Source organism: Lithobates pipiens, unplaced genomic scaffold (genome assembly GCF_037356315.1).
Source record: "Lithobates pipiens isolate NorthernLeopardFrog02 unplaced genomic scaffold, aLitPip1_a1.2 Scaffold_25, whole genome shotgun sequence".
NCBI lineage: Eukaryota > Metazoa > Chordata > Amphibia > Anura > Ranidae > Lithobates > Lithobates pipiens.
The window spans coordinates 167,601,486-167,616,921 of NW_027507787.1; the positions used below are offsets into that span (position 1 = coordinate 167,601,486).

The window sequence follows — 15,436 nt, forward strand, 5'->3', positions numbered from 1 at the left end:
TTGCTGTATTTTGAGTAATATAGTTATCTCCTATGATCTTGAGCACCATCTAGTTTCCATAATGCAGTATTTTTTCTAGATACCGAATTTAAACTATCGTATTTTGTTTGGGAAAATTTTAGATCCAGCTCTCAAACTTTGTGTGACGGAAATTCCGACGGAAAAAATCAGATGGAGCCCACACACAATCGGATTTTCCGACAGTAAGAACCGATCACACATTTTCCCGTCGGAAAGTCTGACCGTGTGTACAGGGCATTTGAGCTTCCAGTCTACGTTGGCACAAAAAAATCATTTCTATATACATTACACTATAATCCAGAACTCATCACCACTTGATAAATATTGAAATATGCATTTATGTCTTGTACTGACCTCTTGAAGAGAAGGATAAGGATGAGCATGATGGAGATTCCAATGAAGGCCAAAGCACCCAGGCAGGATCCAACAATAAGAGGTAGCTTGTCTTGTGATACTTCCGCCTGTTCACTACCTACAAGGAAAAAAATGGTTTTACATAAAAAAAAGGGCACTGCTGTGTTCTGTGGTAAAGCAGGGGTCATAAAAGAGACCATGGAGGGGTACTCTGGTATTCAACATTTAAGAAAATATTGGTAGCCACTCTGTCTTAAAGTGTTTGTAAATGCACACTGAGGTTTAATAAAATAACAAACATCTCACACTTACCTGCTCTGTGCTATGGTTGTGCATAGAGCAGTCCTGATCCTCCTCTTCTCAGGTTCCCCGCTGCTTGTTATGGGGGCACTCGTGCAGGCTCGCCTCTGAGCCTGGCTTTGTGTGTCCATTAACATACAAAGTACACCTCGACCCCACCCCTCCTCACTGACTGTGCTTGACAGCAGCAGGAGCATGTAGAAGATTTTTTTACCTCAATGCCGAGGATGCATTAGGATAAAAAAAAATGTCTGCCTTTAGACCACTTTAAAGAAGTACAACCAGAGCTTGTAAGTCAGAGTGCAGTTCATTCTGCACTCCTGTGACCCGTTTTCAGCAGACAGCGGGCTGAATCCCTCAGTCGGCTGGCGTCACACAACCGGTCCAGGCTGGGGTGAGATCGTGACAATATGGTCGGGGTCTGCCCGCAACCCTGCATCAGCACCCGGCTCAGCCTATCAGCGAGCCACTGAGAGCCTGAGTCAGCCGCTCCCACCCCCTCCACCGTTCAGCACCAGTGAGTGACCAGCTCTCTACTCAAAGAGCCCTGAGAGCCAAACGATCAGTGGTGTTTACTCGCTCAGTTCTCAGACTTATGCCGCGTACACACGATCGGAATTCCGGCCAGAAAAAGACCGATGAGATCTTTTCATCGGAAAATGCGACCGTGTGTATGCTCCATCGGAATTTAGCTGTCCGAATTTCCGCCAGCCAAAAATTGATAGCATGTTCTCAATTTTCCCATTGGAAAAACTTTCGGTAATTCCGATCGTGTGTATGCAATTCCGACACGCCAAAAATCACGCATGCTCAGATTGAACTACGAGACAGAAGCTATTGGCTACTGGCTATTGAACTTCCTTTTTCTAGTCATGTCATACGTGTTGTACGTCACCACGTTATAAATGATCAGAATTTGATGTAACCGTGTGTAGGCAAGACAGCTTGAGCCGAATTCTGTCGGAATTCCGTCGGGAAAACCATCAGAGCTGTTTCCGACAAGAATTCCGATCGCGTGTACGCGGCATTAGTCCTGGGGGACAGATGCAGCATCAAGCCGATGCTACATCCACCTAGGTAAGTACATTTTTTGAAGAAAAATAAAAGGCATACTTCTCTTTTAATCAGGAGTGACTTATTAAAACTTAAGCCTGTTTGTTTTGCTTTCTGTGATTCTCTCCTAAACTCTGGTTATTGTTTGCTTTTGCCTGATGCTTGGGAGTGTCCCAGCCAATAGTGTGGGGGACTACAATGAATATTTATATCTCCCAGGCCAACCACTGGTCATTGCCATTGCCACTGTCAGTGGGGCAGGGTGAGAGAGGGTATAAATATTTGGAAGTGCCCTTGGGAAGTCAAACTTACAGCAGGCCTCCTGCTTGGATAGGGATGTAGTGGTATGCCTTCAGCTTAGAGAGGATGGCCCTGTGTTTGGAAAGAGGCCTGGGATTGAGACTTAGCCCTTGTACACACGGTCGGACATTCCCACAACCAAATCCGTCGGATTTTGTCCGACGGATTTTGTCCGAAACTGTTGCATACACACGGTTGGACAAAGTTGTCGGAAAATCCGATCGTTCAGAACGCGATGATGTTATTTCGTTACGACAGGACTACGTTCAGGCTAGTAGCCAATAGCTTTGGTGTAGGAATTTGATCTGAGCATGCGTGGCACTTTGTCCGATCGGAATTCTCTACACATGATCGGACAAGGTCCGATTGGATCATGTTGTCAGAAAATTTTACCGGCAAGTTGGAAAACTTGGTCCGTCGGATACTCCGATGGAAACAGTCCGATGAAGACCACACACAGTCGGATTATCCGACAAAACGGTCCGATCGGACACATTCCATCGGAATCTCCAACCGTGTGTACAAGGGCTTAGAGTGCTGGGTAGGGAGACTAAAACATCATAGAGGAACTTTAGTCGAAGCTTGGTCCTTGACTGAAGTATGGTGACCTCTCCCCATGGAATTGGTAGCTGGACCACCCAGTAACTTGAAGCCAAGAGATTGAATCCCAGGATGCTGGTTTGGCTTCAATGTTCCCTGCCTTTGGAGGCTGTTAGTACTTTTTGTCCCTCTTCCGGAGTTGGCCTCCCTGGAGTTAGAATAGAGCTAATAAATGCTTAAAAGGTTTGCGTTGAAGAGTGACTGACCCATCTGTAATCATCACTCCACTAAAGCCAAAGATCTGACCCTAAGTAAAACGTTAGCCCGCTAGAGGTTCTTATCTGCTATATGTCGAAATTCTGAAGAGTCTGACAGAGGCTTCAACACTGGAATGGAAGGGATGTAGGAGACACAAGCTTCCAGAGAGATGGAGACCTATTCTGTTGCAGGGAGCTGACATATGTTTTTTTTTTAGGAAACTAACATGGTCTCTTTAATGATAAAAATATTTGGGGGAGGTATTGCATGAATCTTCATGAAAAGCAAAGAACATATTGCTAATACTCTAATATGTGCATCTGTCAACAATATTTCCACAGAATGGCACTTGAACTTTGAGTGCATAATGTAGGACACTACAGCCTCTGTTTTGATGAATGCTTGCGCTCTTTGCTCAACATCTCTGACTTATTTGGACACAACACACATTGTGTTTGCGTCACCGTACGAGAAATACAAGCTGACAGGAGTACTGATCTCGCAGCCGGTAAATGTCATAGTTGTGTATACATTCCTTGTCGCTGAACTCAGCCTCTTCCGCTAATTGCTTCCCTTGTCTTTGCGTATCACTGAGCTTTCAGCTATATAGCAGAGGCCTATAATGAGGAGACGTGCATTATTCAGCAGACTATGCATAACAGCAGATGCGTGGGGACACTTACCGCCCAGCAGAGTCTGGAAGTACATGTTCCCGCTGTAGGACCCATAGCCGCGCTCCGTCCTGGCTCTCACCTGGAAGGCATAAATCGCTCCGGGGTTGAGACCTCCAACTGTAGCTGTATTTGTTTCACTGATAAGGGACAGAGACTCCCCTTCGTCAGCCTGGAAAGATGAACAACAATCAGGAAGAGCATTGTACTATAGAACATAGGTGAGGGCATCTTACAGGGAAACTATAGTGGTTTAGGTAAATATTATTGTATTATTTAAGTTAATGAAGTTATTACATTTTTTTAAACTGTTGTTTTAACGATATGGCCAAAATATAGACACCTGACCATCACACACGCTATATGTTCAAAGGTTTGTGAATAATTAACCATCAAATATCACTATATGTCTCAAAAGGTTTGTGGACACCTGACCATCACAACCAGTATATGCCAAAATAGTTGTGAATAACCAACCCTCACAGCCACTATATGGGTTTGTGGACAATCTGCCATCACAACCACTATATGTCAAAAGGTTCATAGACACCTGACCATCACAACCACTATATGTCAAAAGGTTTGTGGACACCTGACCATCACAACCACTATATGCCAAAAGGTTTGTAGACAACCAACCATCACAATCACCATATTGTCAAACGCATGAAGGCACCTAACCATCACAGCCCTTATATACCAAAAGGTTTGTGGACAACCTACCATCACAATCACTATATTGTCAAACACATGAAAACATCTAACCCTCACAACCACTATATGCCAAAAGGTTTGTGGACACCTGACCATCACAACCCCTATATGCCAAAAGGTTTGTGGACAACCTACCATCACAATCACTATATCATCAAACGCATGAAGACACCTAACCATCACAACCACTATATGCCAAAAGGTTTGCAGACACCTGTCCATCACAACCACTATATGCCAAAAGGTTTGTGGACAACCAACCATCACAACCACTATATGGTCAAAAGCATGAAGATACCTAACCATCACAACCAATATACCGTATATCCAAATTTTTGTGAACAACTTACCATCACATCCCATGGACTGTAAATTACTCATTTGTTTTTCCAGTAAAGGGTGCCATTACTGTACAGCAGGGGTAGGCAACCTTAAGCCCAGTACACACGATCAGAAAATTGTACAAAAAATACCGCTTTCAAAACGATCATTTGATAATCTGATCGTTAGTTCATAGCCTTCGCGATCCGATCAGGACAGGTTGTGTAAAATTATCCGATGGGGCAAGGAGGAAATTTTTTCTCATACAATACCGGATTGTATGATTTTCATTTAATCAGTACAGCATGCGCTGGAGTGACGTCATCGCGGCTACGTCGAATGACAGCGCCGGAGCAGCGAGACCCATCAAGAAGATGGAGGCTCCCTACACAAGGGGACAGCAGTGACTTCGCTGGCTACTGTGTCAGGTAAGTGACACATAATGGGCTACTATGCAATGCATAGTAGTCCATAATGCTTTACCTTTGCAGGGAATCAAAGAGGAAGTAAACTTCCTCTTTAATCACACAGCAAAATGGACGCCTACCCCCTTTAGCCACAGAGGCAGCAGCCGAAGGGTATACACACGCTGTGGCAGGGGTTATACTGCCTGGATTAGACTGCGACACATTTAAATAATTGGGGACTCTCCGCAAATGCCCCAGTATGTCAATCCAGGGTCCAAGTGGTTAAAGCAGGTGGTGAGGAGCCGCTACAAGGCCTATTTACTACATGTTTTAACCTCTTGATCACGGTACTGCACAAGGTTGCAGGGTGCTTGCAGAGCGGCCCCATTCACCAGCATTCACAACCACACCTCCCAACATTTTGAGATGGGAATGTAGGACATCTACTAGCAAACGTATGTAGGCACAGGACACGCCCCCATGCCACACCCCCTTAAAGGAGAATTAACCAAAAGTAAAGGTTAATTAAATCCACAAGGGCTTTTTTTTACCACTACTACCCCTATATAATTGCTTTTAAATTTTACAAATGAAGTGATTTAGAATTTGGGTGACAGGTTTAGCCCTGGGAAACAATTTTTTAAAGATAAAAAGTGCATTTTATATACAACTATATACAGTCCCTTGCAAAAGTATTCAGCCCCTTGGCTTTTTAACTATTTTGTTACATTACAGCCTTTAGTTCAATGTTTTTTTAATTTGAATTATATGTGATGGATCAGAACACAATAGACTAAGTTGGTGAAGTAAAATTAAAAAAATATATACATAAAACTATTTTTCAGAAAAAAAAAACTGATAATTGGCATGTGCGTATGTATTCATCCCTTTGTTATGAAGCCCATAAAAAGCTCTGGTGCAACCAATTACCTTCAAAAGTCACATAATTAGTGAGATGATGTCCACCTGTGTGCAATCTAAGTGTCACATGATCTGTCGTTACATATGTACACCTTTTTGAAAGGCCCCAGAGGCTGCAACACCTAAGCAAGAGGCACCACTAACCAAACACTGCCATGAAGACCAAGGAACTCTCCAAACAACTAAGGGTCAATGTTGTTGAGAAGTACAAGTCAGGGTTAGGTTATAAAAAAATCTCCAAATCTTTGATGATCCCTAGGAGCGCCATCAAATCTATCATAACCGAATGGAAAAAACATGGCACAACAGAAAACCTGCCAAGAGACGGCTGCACACCAAAACTCACAGACCAGGCAAGCGGGGCATTAATCAGAGAGGCAGCACAGAGACCTAAGGTAACCCTGGAGGAGCTGCAGAGTTTCATAGCAGAGACTGGAGTATCTGTACATAGGACAACAATAAGCCGTACGCTCCATAGAGTTGGGCTTTGTGGCAGAGTGGCCAGAAGAAAGCCATTATGCCGCATACACACGACCGGACTTTTCGACGGACTCAGAATGAATCCGTCAGATATTACGATCATGTATGGGCTCCAGCGGACTTTTTTCCCTAAAAGTCAGACAGACCCAGAAATAAAACATGTTTCAAATCTTTCCAACGGACTCGAGTCCTGTAGAAAAATCTGTTCATCTGTATGCTAGTCCGAAGGGCAAAAACCAATGCTAGGGCAGCTATTGGCTACTGGCTATGAACTTCCTTTTTCTAGTCCAGTTGTACGTCATCAGGGTTGAATCCGTTGGACTTTGGTGTGATTGTGTGTGGCCAAGTCCGTTCGTTCAGAAAGTCAGTCGGAAGTCCACCGAAAGTCCGTCGGGAGGACCGTTGGACCTAGTCCGTCGAAATGTCGGATCGTGTGCATTACTTTCAGCAAAAAACAAAATGGCATGTTTTGAAATGTATGGAGGAAGGTGCTCTAACTTTTTGGCCATCAAAGAAAATGCTATGTCTGGTGCAAACCCAACACATCACCCAAACACCATCCCCACAGTGAAACATGGTGGTGGCAGCATTGTGCATTGACTTTAGGGGGGTGAATAGTTATGCACATTGACTTTTTCTGTTATTTTGTCCTATTTGTTGTTTGCTTCACAATGAAAAAATAAATAAAATCTTCAAAGTTGTGGGCATGTTCTGTAAATTAAATGATGCAAATCCTCAAACAATCCATGTTAATTCCAGGTTGTGAGGCAACAAAAAATGCCGGGGGGGGGGGGGGGGAATACTTTTGCAAGGCAATGTAGCTCAGACCAAAATGAGGGTCAAATGAGGAAGAAAGAGGGACATTGTTCCAAATCAGGGACAGTCCCTCGAAATCAAGGAAAGGGAAGAGGGAAGATGACACAGCCATCAGCACAATTGTAAATTCTGCAGCATACATTAGCTGTCAGCTTACCACTCTGTGGCTGAGCATGGGATTTACTGTGGAACCTGAGAGAGCAGTGGCCGGTGGGCAGAGTATGCTGGAGAAGCGTGTTGCCTCCTGTGCAGCTCACTTGGTGAGTGTTTCAGGTCCTGGGCTTTCTGCAACAACGCAGCACTCGTTGTGGAGTGTGATGTGCCTCTTGCCTACATGTGAGCTCTATTCCAAGGGCACCATCCTCTCCTGGTGCTGCCTGCTCCTAGGCTGGGTACAGAGAGGCAGAGTGCAGTTTGCATCACTCTGCTGCCTGCTCACTCTGATGATGCAGGCCCCCGCTCTTCACTGCTCTACAGACGACGGGTTGGCAAGCTCAGGGCAGGATCTACCAGTCACCTGGTTACGATCGACTGGCAGATCCTGATTCATGGGTTGGCAACACCGGCTGTACAGCATACAAAGACATAATGGACATCGGTGTGCTTCCAACCTTGTGTCAACAGTTTAGGAATGCTATTTTCTGTTTACGTATGAGTGTGTGTAAAATGGGCTTCGTGGTTACCCGGTTTTGGTACCAAGTCATAATTCCCTATCTCCGCCCCAGCCCTACTAGGACAGCATGCCTCCTGCCGAGGTCAAACCCTCTGCCATCTTGTTCCCTGCTTCCTGCCATAGACCTCATATAGGGATCTCCAGCCTGGCCTAAATGGCCTTTTTCAATCTGCCCTAGCTCCCACCTCCATAAGGGGCAGAATTACTACAGCTGGCTTCTCCTGCTTACATGTGCCCCTGTTCAGAAAGCCAGCTCCATAAAGACATGATGTGGAAAAACTCATGTGGCCTGGACAGACACCTGACCTCAATCCTACTGAACATCTCGGGGATACACTGATAGACAGATTACAAGCCAGGTCTTCTCACCTATCTGGTGGACATGCTCACTAACACCCTTCCACAGGATCCCTGGGGGGTCTTATTTCATAATATGTATATGTCTACCTAATAGTACAAAAAATTATCGATGCCCCTTTTTATTAAACGAAGGCAAAAGCCTGATCCCCAGTTACTGGAAAGCCACCAAACCAACCCCAATACTGGAACGGGCACTACAAGTAGATACATTCTGGCTATTAGAGGAGATTACTATGCTCAAAAAAGTAGATTTTTTCAGGTATATTATGTAGTGCTACTCCCTTAGGAGCCGCTGGTATTTTTCCCAGGTATTCCCCACTTTTGCCCCGCAGCTGGCACAAAGTAGATTCACATAGCCAGGTGCACACACTCTTCCGCTCGTTGTCTTCAATGAGCAGTCTAGGGGTTGTTGTTTTATTTTGGAGAACTTGGATAGTGAAGGGGATTTAGTGCGGTACTCCATAAAAATAGAACTATTTACAACTGAGCACATCTAACTGATCTCTCAGTCAAGCTCTGGTGAAGTTCTTGCTTATAGCAGAATGAAGACTTCTCCTTCGCAGAAACAAAAAAGTTCCAGCATTGAGCAAAGTACGTTAGTAGCAGGAATTGCTGGACAAAGCTCCTCAGAACACAAACCAGTTATGGTAGACTGCTCCTGTTGTTGGCAGTCCAAAAGTAACAGAAACTGAGAAAAGTCCAATGTAGTAGCAGCAGCTGTACAATCTCTTCAGAACATTAACCAGGGTTCCTTTGTCTGGACCCTCATCTGACTATATGGATCCGTTATGTTGTCTGTACTCACAAAATGTCCAGGGAGAGCTGGTAGCCTCCTTCCTGGCCCTCTATAACAGTGATACCAGACCAGATCTTCAATAGATAGCCCTTCTGCCAGTTCTCTGTAGAACCAGGGTCACTTTCTCAGACTTCGGACCCTCAGGTTGCCCACCTGAGGCTGCAAGGCAACAGGTGCCTGAGAGAGGCAGCATGCCCCCTCCCAGACTCAAACTCTCCTCTCCCGGAAAGACCTCGTGCTCAGTGCATCCAAAGAAGAAATATCTTTTCCCAGCATCCTTTAGGGCCTCCCTCCCTGGGATAGACTGGAGTGGCATTAATATCAATGCTGTGTTCTGCATACTATCCACCTATTCATCCAGAACCTATCCAACCAACAGCTGACCACACTGAGCAGGTTACACTAATTGGGGGGCGTGAAGGGGCGTGACTCCCGCGGGAGTCTATTACCGGAAGTAGTATAATACAGGTATCTGCACCCCCCTCCCCCCTGAGAGGTGCCAAAATATGACATCGGAGGGGGGGAGGGTTCTGAAAAGTGGAGGTTTGCTTTTTGTGTGAACCTCCGCTTTAAACAGGGAGCTTAATTAATTTCCCTAGCAATTCTCCTGTTATGCAGGAGAACAAAAACTATATTACACTAATTCTAGCACCTACATAGGAGGGTGCGACAATTATACAATTTGGGCTGGATGGTTACAGTTTGTCTCCAAATTTCACCCAAACCGTCCTCTCTGCTCCTTTCAAGACCTCCTGCTCTCTAGCTCCCTTGTCTTCTCCTCCCATTTTCATCTTCAGGACTTCTCCCAAGCTTCTCCCATCCTCTGGAACTCTCTACCGCAATCTGTCTGGCTATCTCCTACTTTGGCTGCCTTTAAGTGATCCCTGAAAACTTTCCTCACTTTTATCAGCACATCCCCCCACAGTTATAACCTTTTGTACCACTTGCCCCACCCTAATAGATTGTAAAATCTTATGAGCAGGCCCCCCTGTATTTTATTGCATTGTAATTGTACTGTCTCCTTTTTTATATTGTAAAGCGCTGCATAAACTGTTGGCGCTATATAAATCCTGTATAATAATAATAATAATATAGTTTAAAAAACTTAGACTCAGGTTAGAAATGATTGTAAACAGTCTTTGACTGTGAAAAAGCTTGATTGTATCAACAGAAACAGTTACCCAATGGTTCTTATGTGGCTCAAGTCATCTTGCAAATTTAGTCTCGATTCACACTGATGTGGTGCAAATCTGATGCGGTTTCTGTTGTAACAGGTGTAATTCTAAGGTGAATGAATGTGATATCTGAGGGGATTTGGCATAGCTGGCGATAACATTCGCATAGGACCCTTTTTGTGACCGGATCAGAATCGCACCGCCAGGGCCGTCTTTAATATTGATTGGACCCTGGGCAAAACTTTTCTTGGGCCCCCCCCCCCACCCATTCAATTTCACTCTACACCTGCTCTGAGACATACAATAAATAGCAGCTAGACTCAAATTCAGTTTACTGAATCAGATCAGGCAGCTATTCCAATTGGTTGCCAGAGGTTACAGTGTATCATTACCGCTCACTGACTGGTTGCCAAAGGTACAGCACACATTACGGCTCACTGATTAGTTGCTAGAGGTACAGCACATGATTTCTGCTTGTTGATTGGTTGCTAGAGATTACTCTGGGGCATGATATACATATCAATGCTGCTGGCCACTGCAATTTACATATGAATGTCACCACGATTTACATATGAATTTCGGTAATTTACATGTAAACACAGGGTCTGCATGTGAGTCATCTGTACACCACAATAGGGCAGAGATGGGCAGCATTAGTAGCAACACTTCACACTGAGATATCGGGACACAGCACATGACTAAAACCCTCAAGGGACAAGGGAATTTAAACCAGGATAGTTGGCAAGTATGAGGCATCTGCTTTGGGCCCCACAACAATGACAGGGCCCAGGGCAGCTGCCCCTTTTGCCCTGCCTTAAAAACGGCCCTGCGCACCGCATAGATGTGAATGGCTTTCATAGCAAACAATGTTTTTTCAGATGATATGCCTTTCAGATCGGATCTAATCTGCATAGAATTCAGTGCGAACCAAGTGTTATGATGGTTCAACAGATTGGAGCGCCTAGACCTTCGGATTTGCTGGCAGCACTGAGGGCAGCCTGGGGCAACATCTGCTCTAAGAAAGCTATTTTAGCCTTTTTAGGACTCTTTATCTGTCCAGTGTGGGCACATCCCCACTTCAAGGGAAAACTTTTTTTTTTTTTTGCCTGGAGTTGAGCTTTAATTATACAACAGACAAAACAGGATGGAAAGAATAAATGCTAAAATACCATATGATGCCCCTTTGAAGAGTGCAGCCTTTAGGCGAATACCTAGTTGGCCCGAGGGCTATGCACAGATTTTGTGTTGTAGAGAGGCAGATGTTACTGGTAGCAGATGTCTGTCTATATGCTGTGTTTGCTTCTTCACAGTCATGGGATAATGAGTCCGAGAGGCACTTGCAGCAAGTACCTTTTCACGGTAACGCAGCTGATAGTCAAGGACCTTGCCATTCGGTTGTTCCGGTTCGGGCCAGGATAAGGTGATACTCTGGGTGGACCGACTGACTTGGTGTATTATGGGCACAGCAGATGGCACTGGAAGGAAAAAAAATAATTAGACCTATAAAAAACCAGGAGGGAGAGAACCAAAAGGACCTAAAAAGGTACAAGAGATAAAAATAATTCAAAGAGGAAGGAAAAAAAAAAAAAAACACTGAGCTGGAACATATTTTTCTGTGTATCACAAAAAAAGCGAGAATGCAATAACACAGGCGCTCTGTGCTCTGTGCTGTGACATGTGACCTCGGGGAGGGCGACGCTTGGCCGGAGCTGTCACTTTGAATTTGGGTCACCGCATCACCGCCTCTTGTGAGACCCTCACGTATGATACAGAGAAAGCGTCACAAAGACAAATTCGTTTAGAGTGCAGGGCTTGGGGGAGAGAGAGAAGGGAGGAAGGCACAGCTAAAAGGGAAAAGATTGGAGCAAAATGAAAAAAAAAGAAAAAAAAAATCACTTATAACCCTTATAAGCTTTAACATCTTGTTTCAGAAGTTTTCAAAATCGATCTGTTAAAAATCACTGCCTCATGAATGTATCATTTTATTTTTTTATTTTTTATGTACCTTTCTTTCTTTATAATAACTAGGGCTAAAAAATAAAATAAAACATAAATGAAAAAGGAGAAGTAATAAAAAAAAAAAAAAAAAAGACCACTAAATTCCCCTATAAGCTTCCACATCTTGTTTCAAAAGTTTTCAATATTGATCAATTGCAAATCAATGCCTCGAAATATATCATGTTTTTTTTTTTCTTCTTTCTTTCTTTATTATAAACAGGGCCAAAAATATAAAAATAAAAATGAACAAGAAGATGTAGTTAAAAACAATAAAACTACAATAAAAGAACATTGAAATCTTCTATGAGCTAACATTTGTTTCAACGTTAGATTTAATATTGATTAAAATATTCTATCGCACGGAATGCATATTGGGGTTTTTGTCCCTTTAAAAAAACAAAAAACAAAACATTTTAATAATATTTAAAGCAGTATTAAACTCAAAAGCAAACATTTTATATATTGCAGCTTACCAATTCTTAGCCCTTGTACACACGGTCGGAGATTCAGACAGAATGTTTCCTATCGGACTGTTTTGTCGGATATTCCGACTGTGTGTGGTCTGCATCGGACTGTTTCCGTCGGAATATCCGACGGACCAACTTTTCCAACTTGCCGGTAAAATTTTCCGACAAAATGCTCTGATCGGACATACTCCGATCATGTGTAAGCCTACTCCGACGGACAAAGTGCCACGCATGCTCAGATCAAATTCCTAGACCAAAGCTATTGGCTACTAGCCTGAACGTAGTCCCGTCGGAACGAAATAACGTCATCACGTTATCGGATTTTCCGACAACTGAGTCCGACCGTGTGTATGCAACATCACTTCCGGACCTCTTCCGGAATTAATCCAACGGATTTGGTTGCCGAAATCTCCGACCGTGTGTACGGGGGCTAAGATATGAGAGCTGCATTTGTTTTGTTTTTTGTTTTTTAGTCTTTCTTTATATTATTTTCATCTGGTGATCCAGCCAGTAAATTCTTTTGTTTTTCAACAGAACAAGCTCTCATGCAGATTTATCAGTTACAGAGATGAGACAAACCATTTACCACTGACAGGGGTGCTTGCCATTATCAGATTTTATTTATTTATGTAAAATCTTTATCCCAAAAGGAAAAAAGAAAAACAATTTGCTGTACCTGATTATAACGTATTAGGTGGAGTTTGGCTTTATTTGTTAGTGTATTTAAATGTGCTAGTACATCTAATGCCGCGTACACACGATCAGATTGTCCGGCGTACTTAGTCCGCCGAAACGCATTTCAGCGGACAATTCGATCGCGTGTGGGCTTCAGCTGACTTTTCCAGCGTGAAGTCCAGCGGACTAAGAAAGTATTTTTGAACTCCAATCTTCCAGTCGGACTTGGGTTTTAGAGGACAATACGTTCGTCAGTATGCTAGTACGGCGGACTAAGAATGACGCATGCTCAGAAGCAAGTACGAAAAAGGAAGCTATTGGCTACTGGCTATTGAACTTCCTTTTTCTAGTCCCGTCGTACGTGCTGTACGTCATCACGCTAGCAAACGCCGGACTTTCTGTGTGTCCGGGTGTGGCCAAGTCCGTTCGTTAGAAAGTCCGCCAGACTATCCGCCGGATTGTATGACTAAGTACGCCAGACAATCCGATCGCGCGTACGCGGCATAACACCCCCCCCCCAGACTGACAATGCGGCTGTCCAAAGGTGCTTCCTGTGAGGCACTCTAATGCAGGTGTTGTGTTACTGGCCAGAATGCCAGGTGGAAACCGAGGTATAAAAGCCTAAAAAGAAAACTAATGCAACCACCACATGTAATGATTGGTGAGCCTCGATATATTCTAATTTTGGTTTTGGCTTTTGTTTTAATACTAACATCTGAACTCTCAAAATAAAAATAAAAAACTTACACATTGCAAGAGTTAGCTTATCGCTTTACCAAGGAGATGATAAATAAGGTAATATACTTACCTCAATCCTCACTCCCCCAGCAACTTAGCCGATGTCCCAGAATGGAGGCAGGACCTCGATGTCGTCCTGTACAATGTGGATGACATCAGAAATCTGTGACCAATCAATCACAGAAGCGAAGAGGCTCTAAGTGACCGGTCACACAAAGAGAAGGAAGCCAGTGGGAGTGAGGAATAAGGTAAGTATATCCCTTTATTCATCATCCCCTAGGCAGGGTAACTTCGCCTTGCATGTGGTAGTACCTGTACCTGCGCGCTCATCAATACCTGGGACCAGGCAGGGACTGGTGACAACCAAACATTATGGTGGTTCCCAGGCTTAGAGATGAGCCTAATACCGTGTCCAGTAAGTAGTTAGTCCCTCTGTAAAAGTGCTATCCTGTGTCGCTACCCACTTCAGCTTGGTAGATGTACATTGCATTTAGGAAGAACACCACTGAGCCGATGCCCTCTCCACCAGTCCAGGTTACCTCTGCCACCTCACTCCCAGTGACAGAATGGGGTCTTGGCATGCACCTAGTGCAGACCTCATGGGTGCATATGTCAACTCCTTCTCTCCCGTACCATGTTGCCAGATAGACAAGGTCTCCGTACCGTAGGTTTTGTCCTGGTTGCTTTGGGAAACCAACCGCTAGGGAAGGAGCCAGTTCACAGACCCCCCTCACTCCTGGAGGACCTGTTATTTACACCAGATACCACACTTCAGGACTAGCTGTAATGTACCTTGCACTATTTCTGGTTACCCATAGCAATTGCATTACTCCTCCTGTTTGTCTTGCTAAGTACACCTTCCGTAGTGACTTAGTTTATACTCCACATGTGCTTTACTGACCCTGTTTTTTCATATGCCAGAAACCTTCATGCACCCCTTTAGATGCCTTCAGACTAGGCTTAGAACAGTTGATGAAACATTACTGAAATTTTTGCAGCACAGTCCAACATCAACATTACGGTGCAATATTTCCTATATAACTCAACTAGGCTGCCCAGGCATACCTCAACAAGGTAGTAGTCCATTAGTAGTTTCCTCAAAGACTTGAAAGTTCTCCAGACTCCAGGTGTCTTCCAACTGACTAGTGCTGGGCACAGCAGTCCTACTTGGTGATCAATGACAGCTACAATATCTCAAGGAACAGGGATGAGCGAGACCCAGAGAGAGCGACCCCCGAATCCAGCCGTCCTCCTCCTTTATATAACAGGATGGATATGGAGGGTCCAAAAAGCCTGGGAACAGAGTGCAGAACATTAACCCTTCCCCAGCTTGGGCCAGCCAAGGTCCTAGCTAACATGTTGTAGGCAACCTGCCTACAGGGATGAGTGAGACCCAGA

The 15,436-nt window shown here is 44.2% G+C and overlaps 1 protein-coding gene across 1 annotated transcript in view; it reads right to left on the reverse strand.

Annotated features, from left to right (window-relative positions):
- Positions 1-15,436, reverse strand: part of LOC143930640 (ephrin type-B receptor 5-like) — a 112,869-nt gene that overhangs the window by 31,826 nt on the left and 65,607 nt on the right. The window contains exons 6-8 of the mRNA XM_077455134.1: positions 11,511-11,635; positions 3,510-3,669; positions 376-493 (exon numbers count right to left, since the gene is read on the reverse strand). Of these exons, the coding sequence (XP_077311260.1) occupies positions 376-493; positions 3,510-3,669; positions 11,511-11,635 (403 nt within the window). The remainder of the gene's footprint in view (positions 1-375; positions 494-3,509; positions 3,670-11,510; positions 11,636-15,436) is intronic.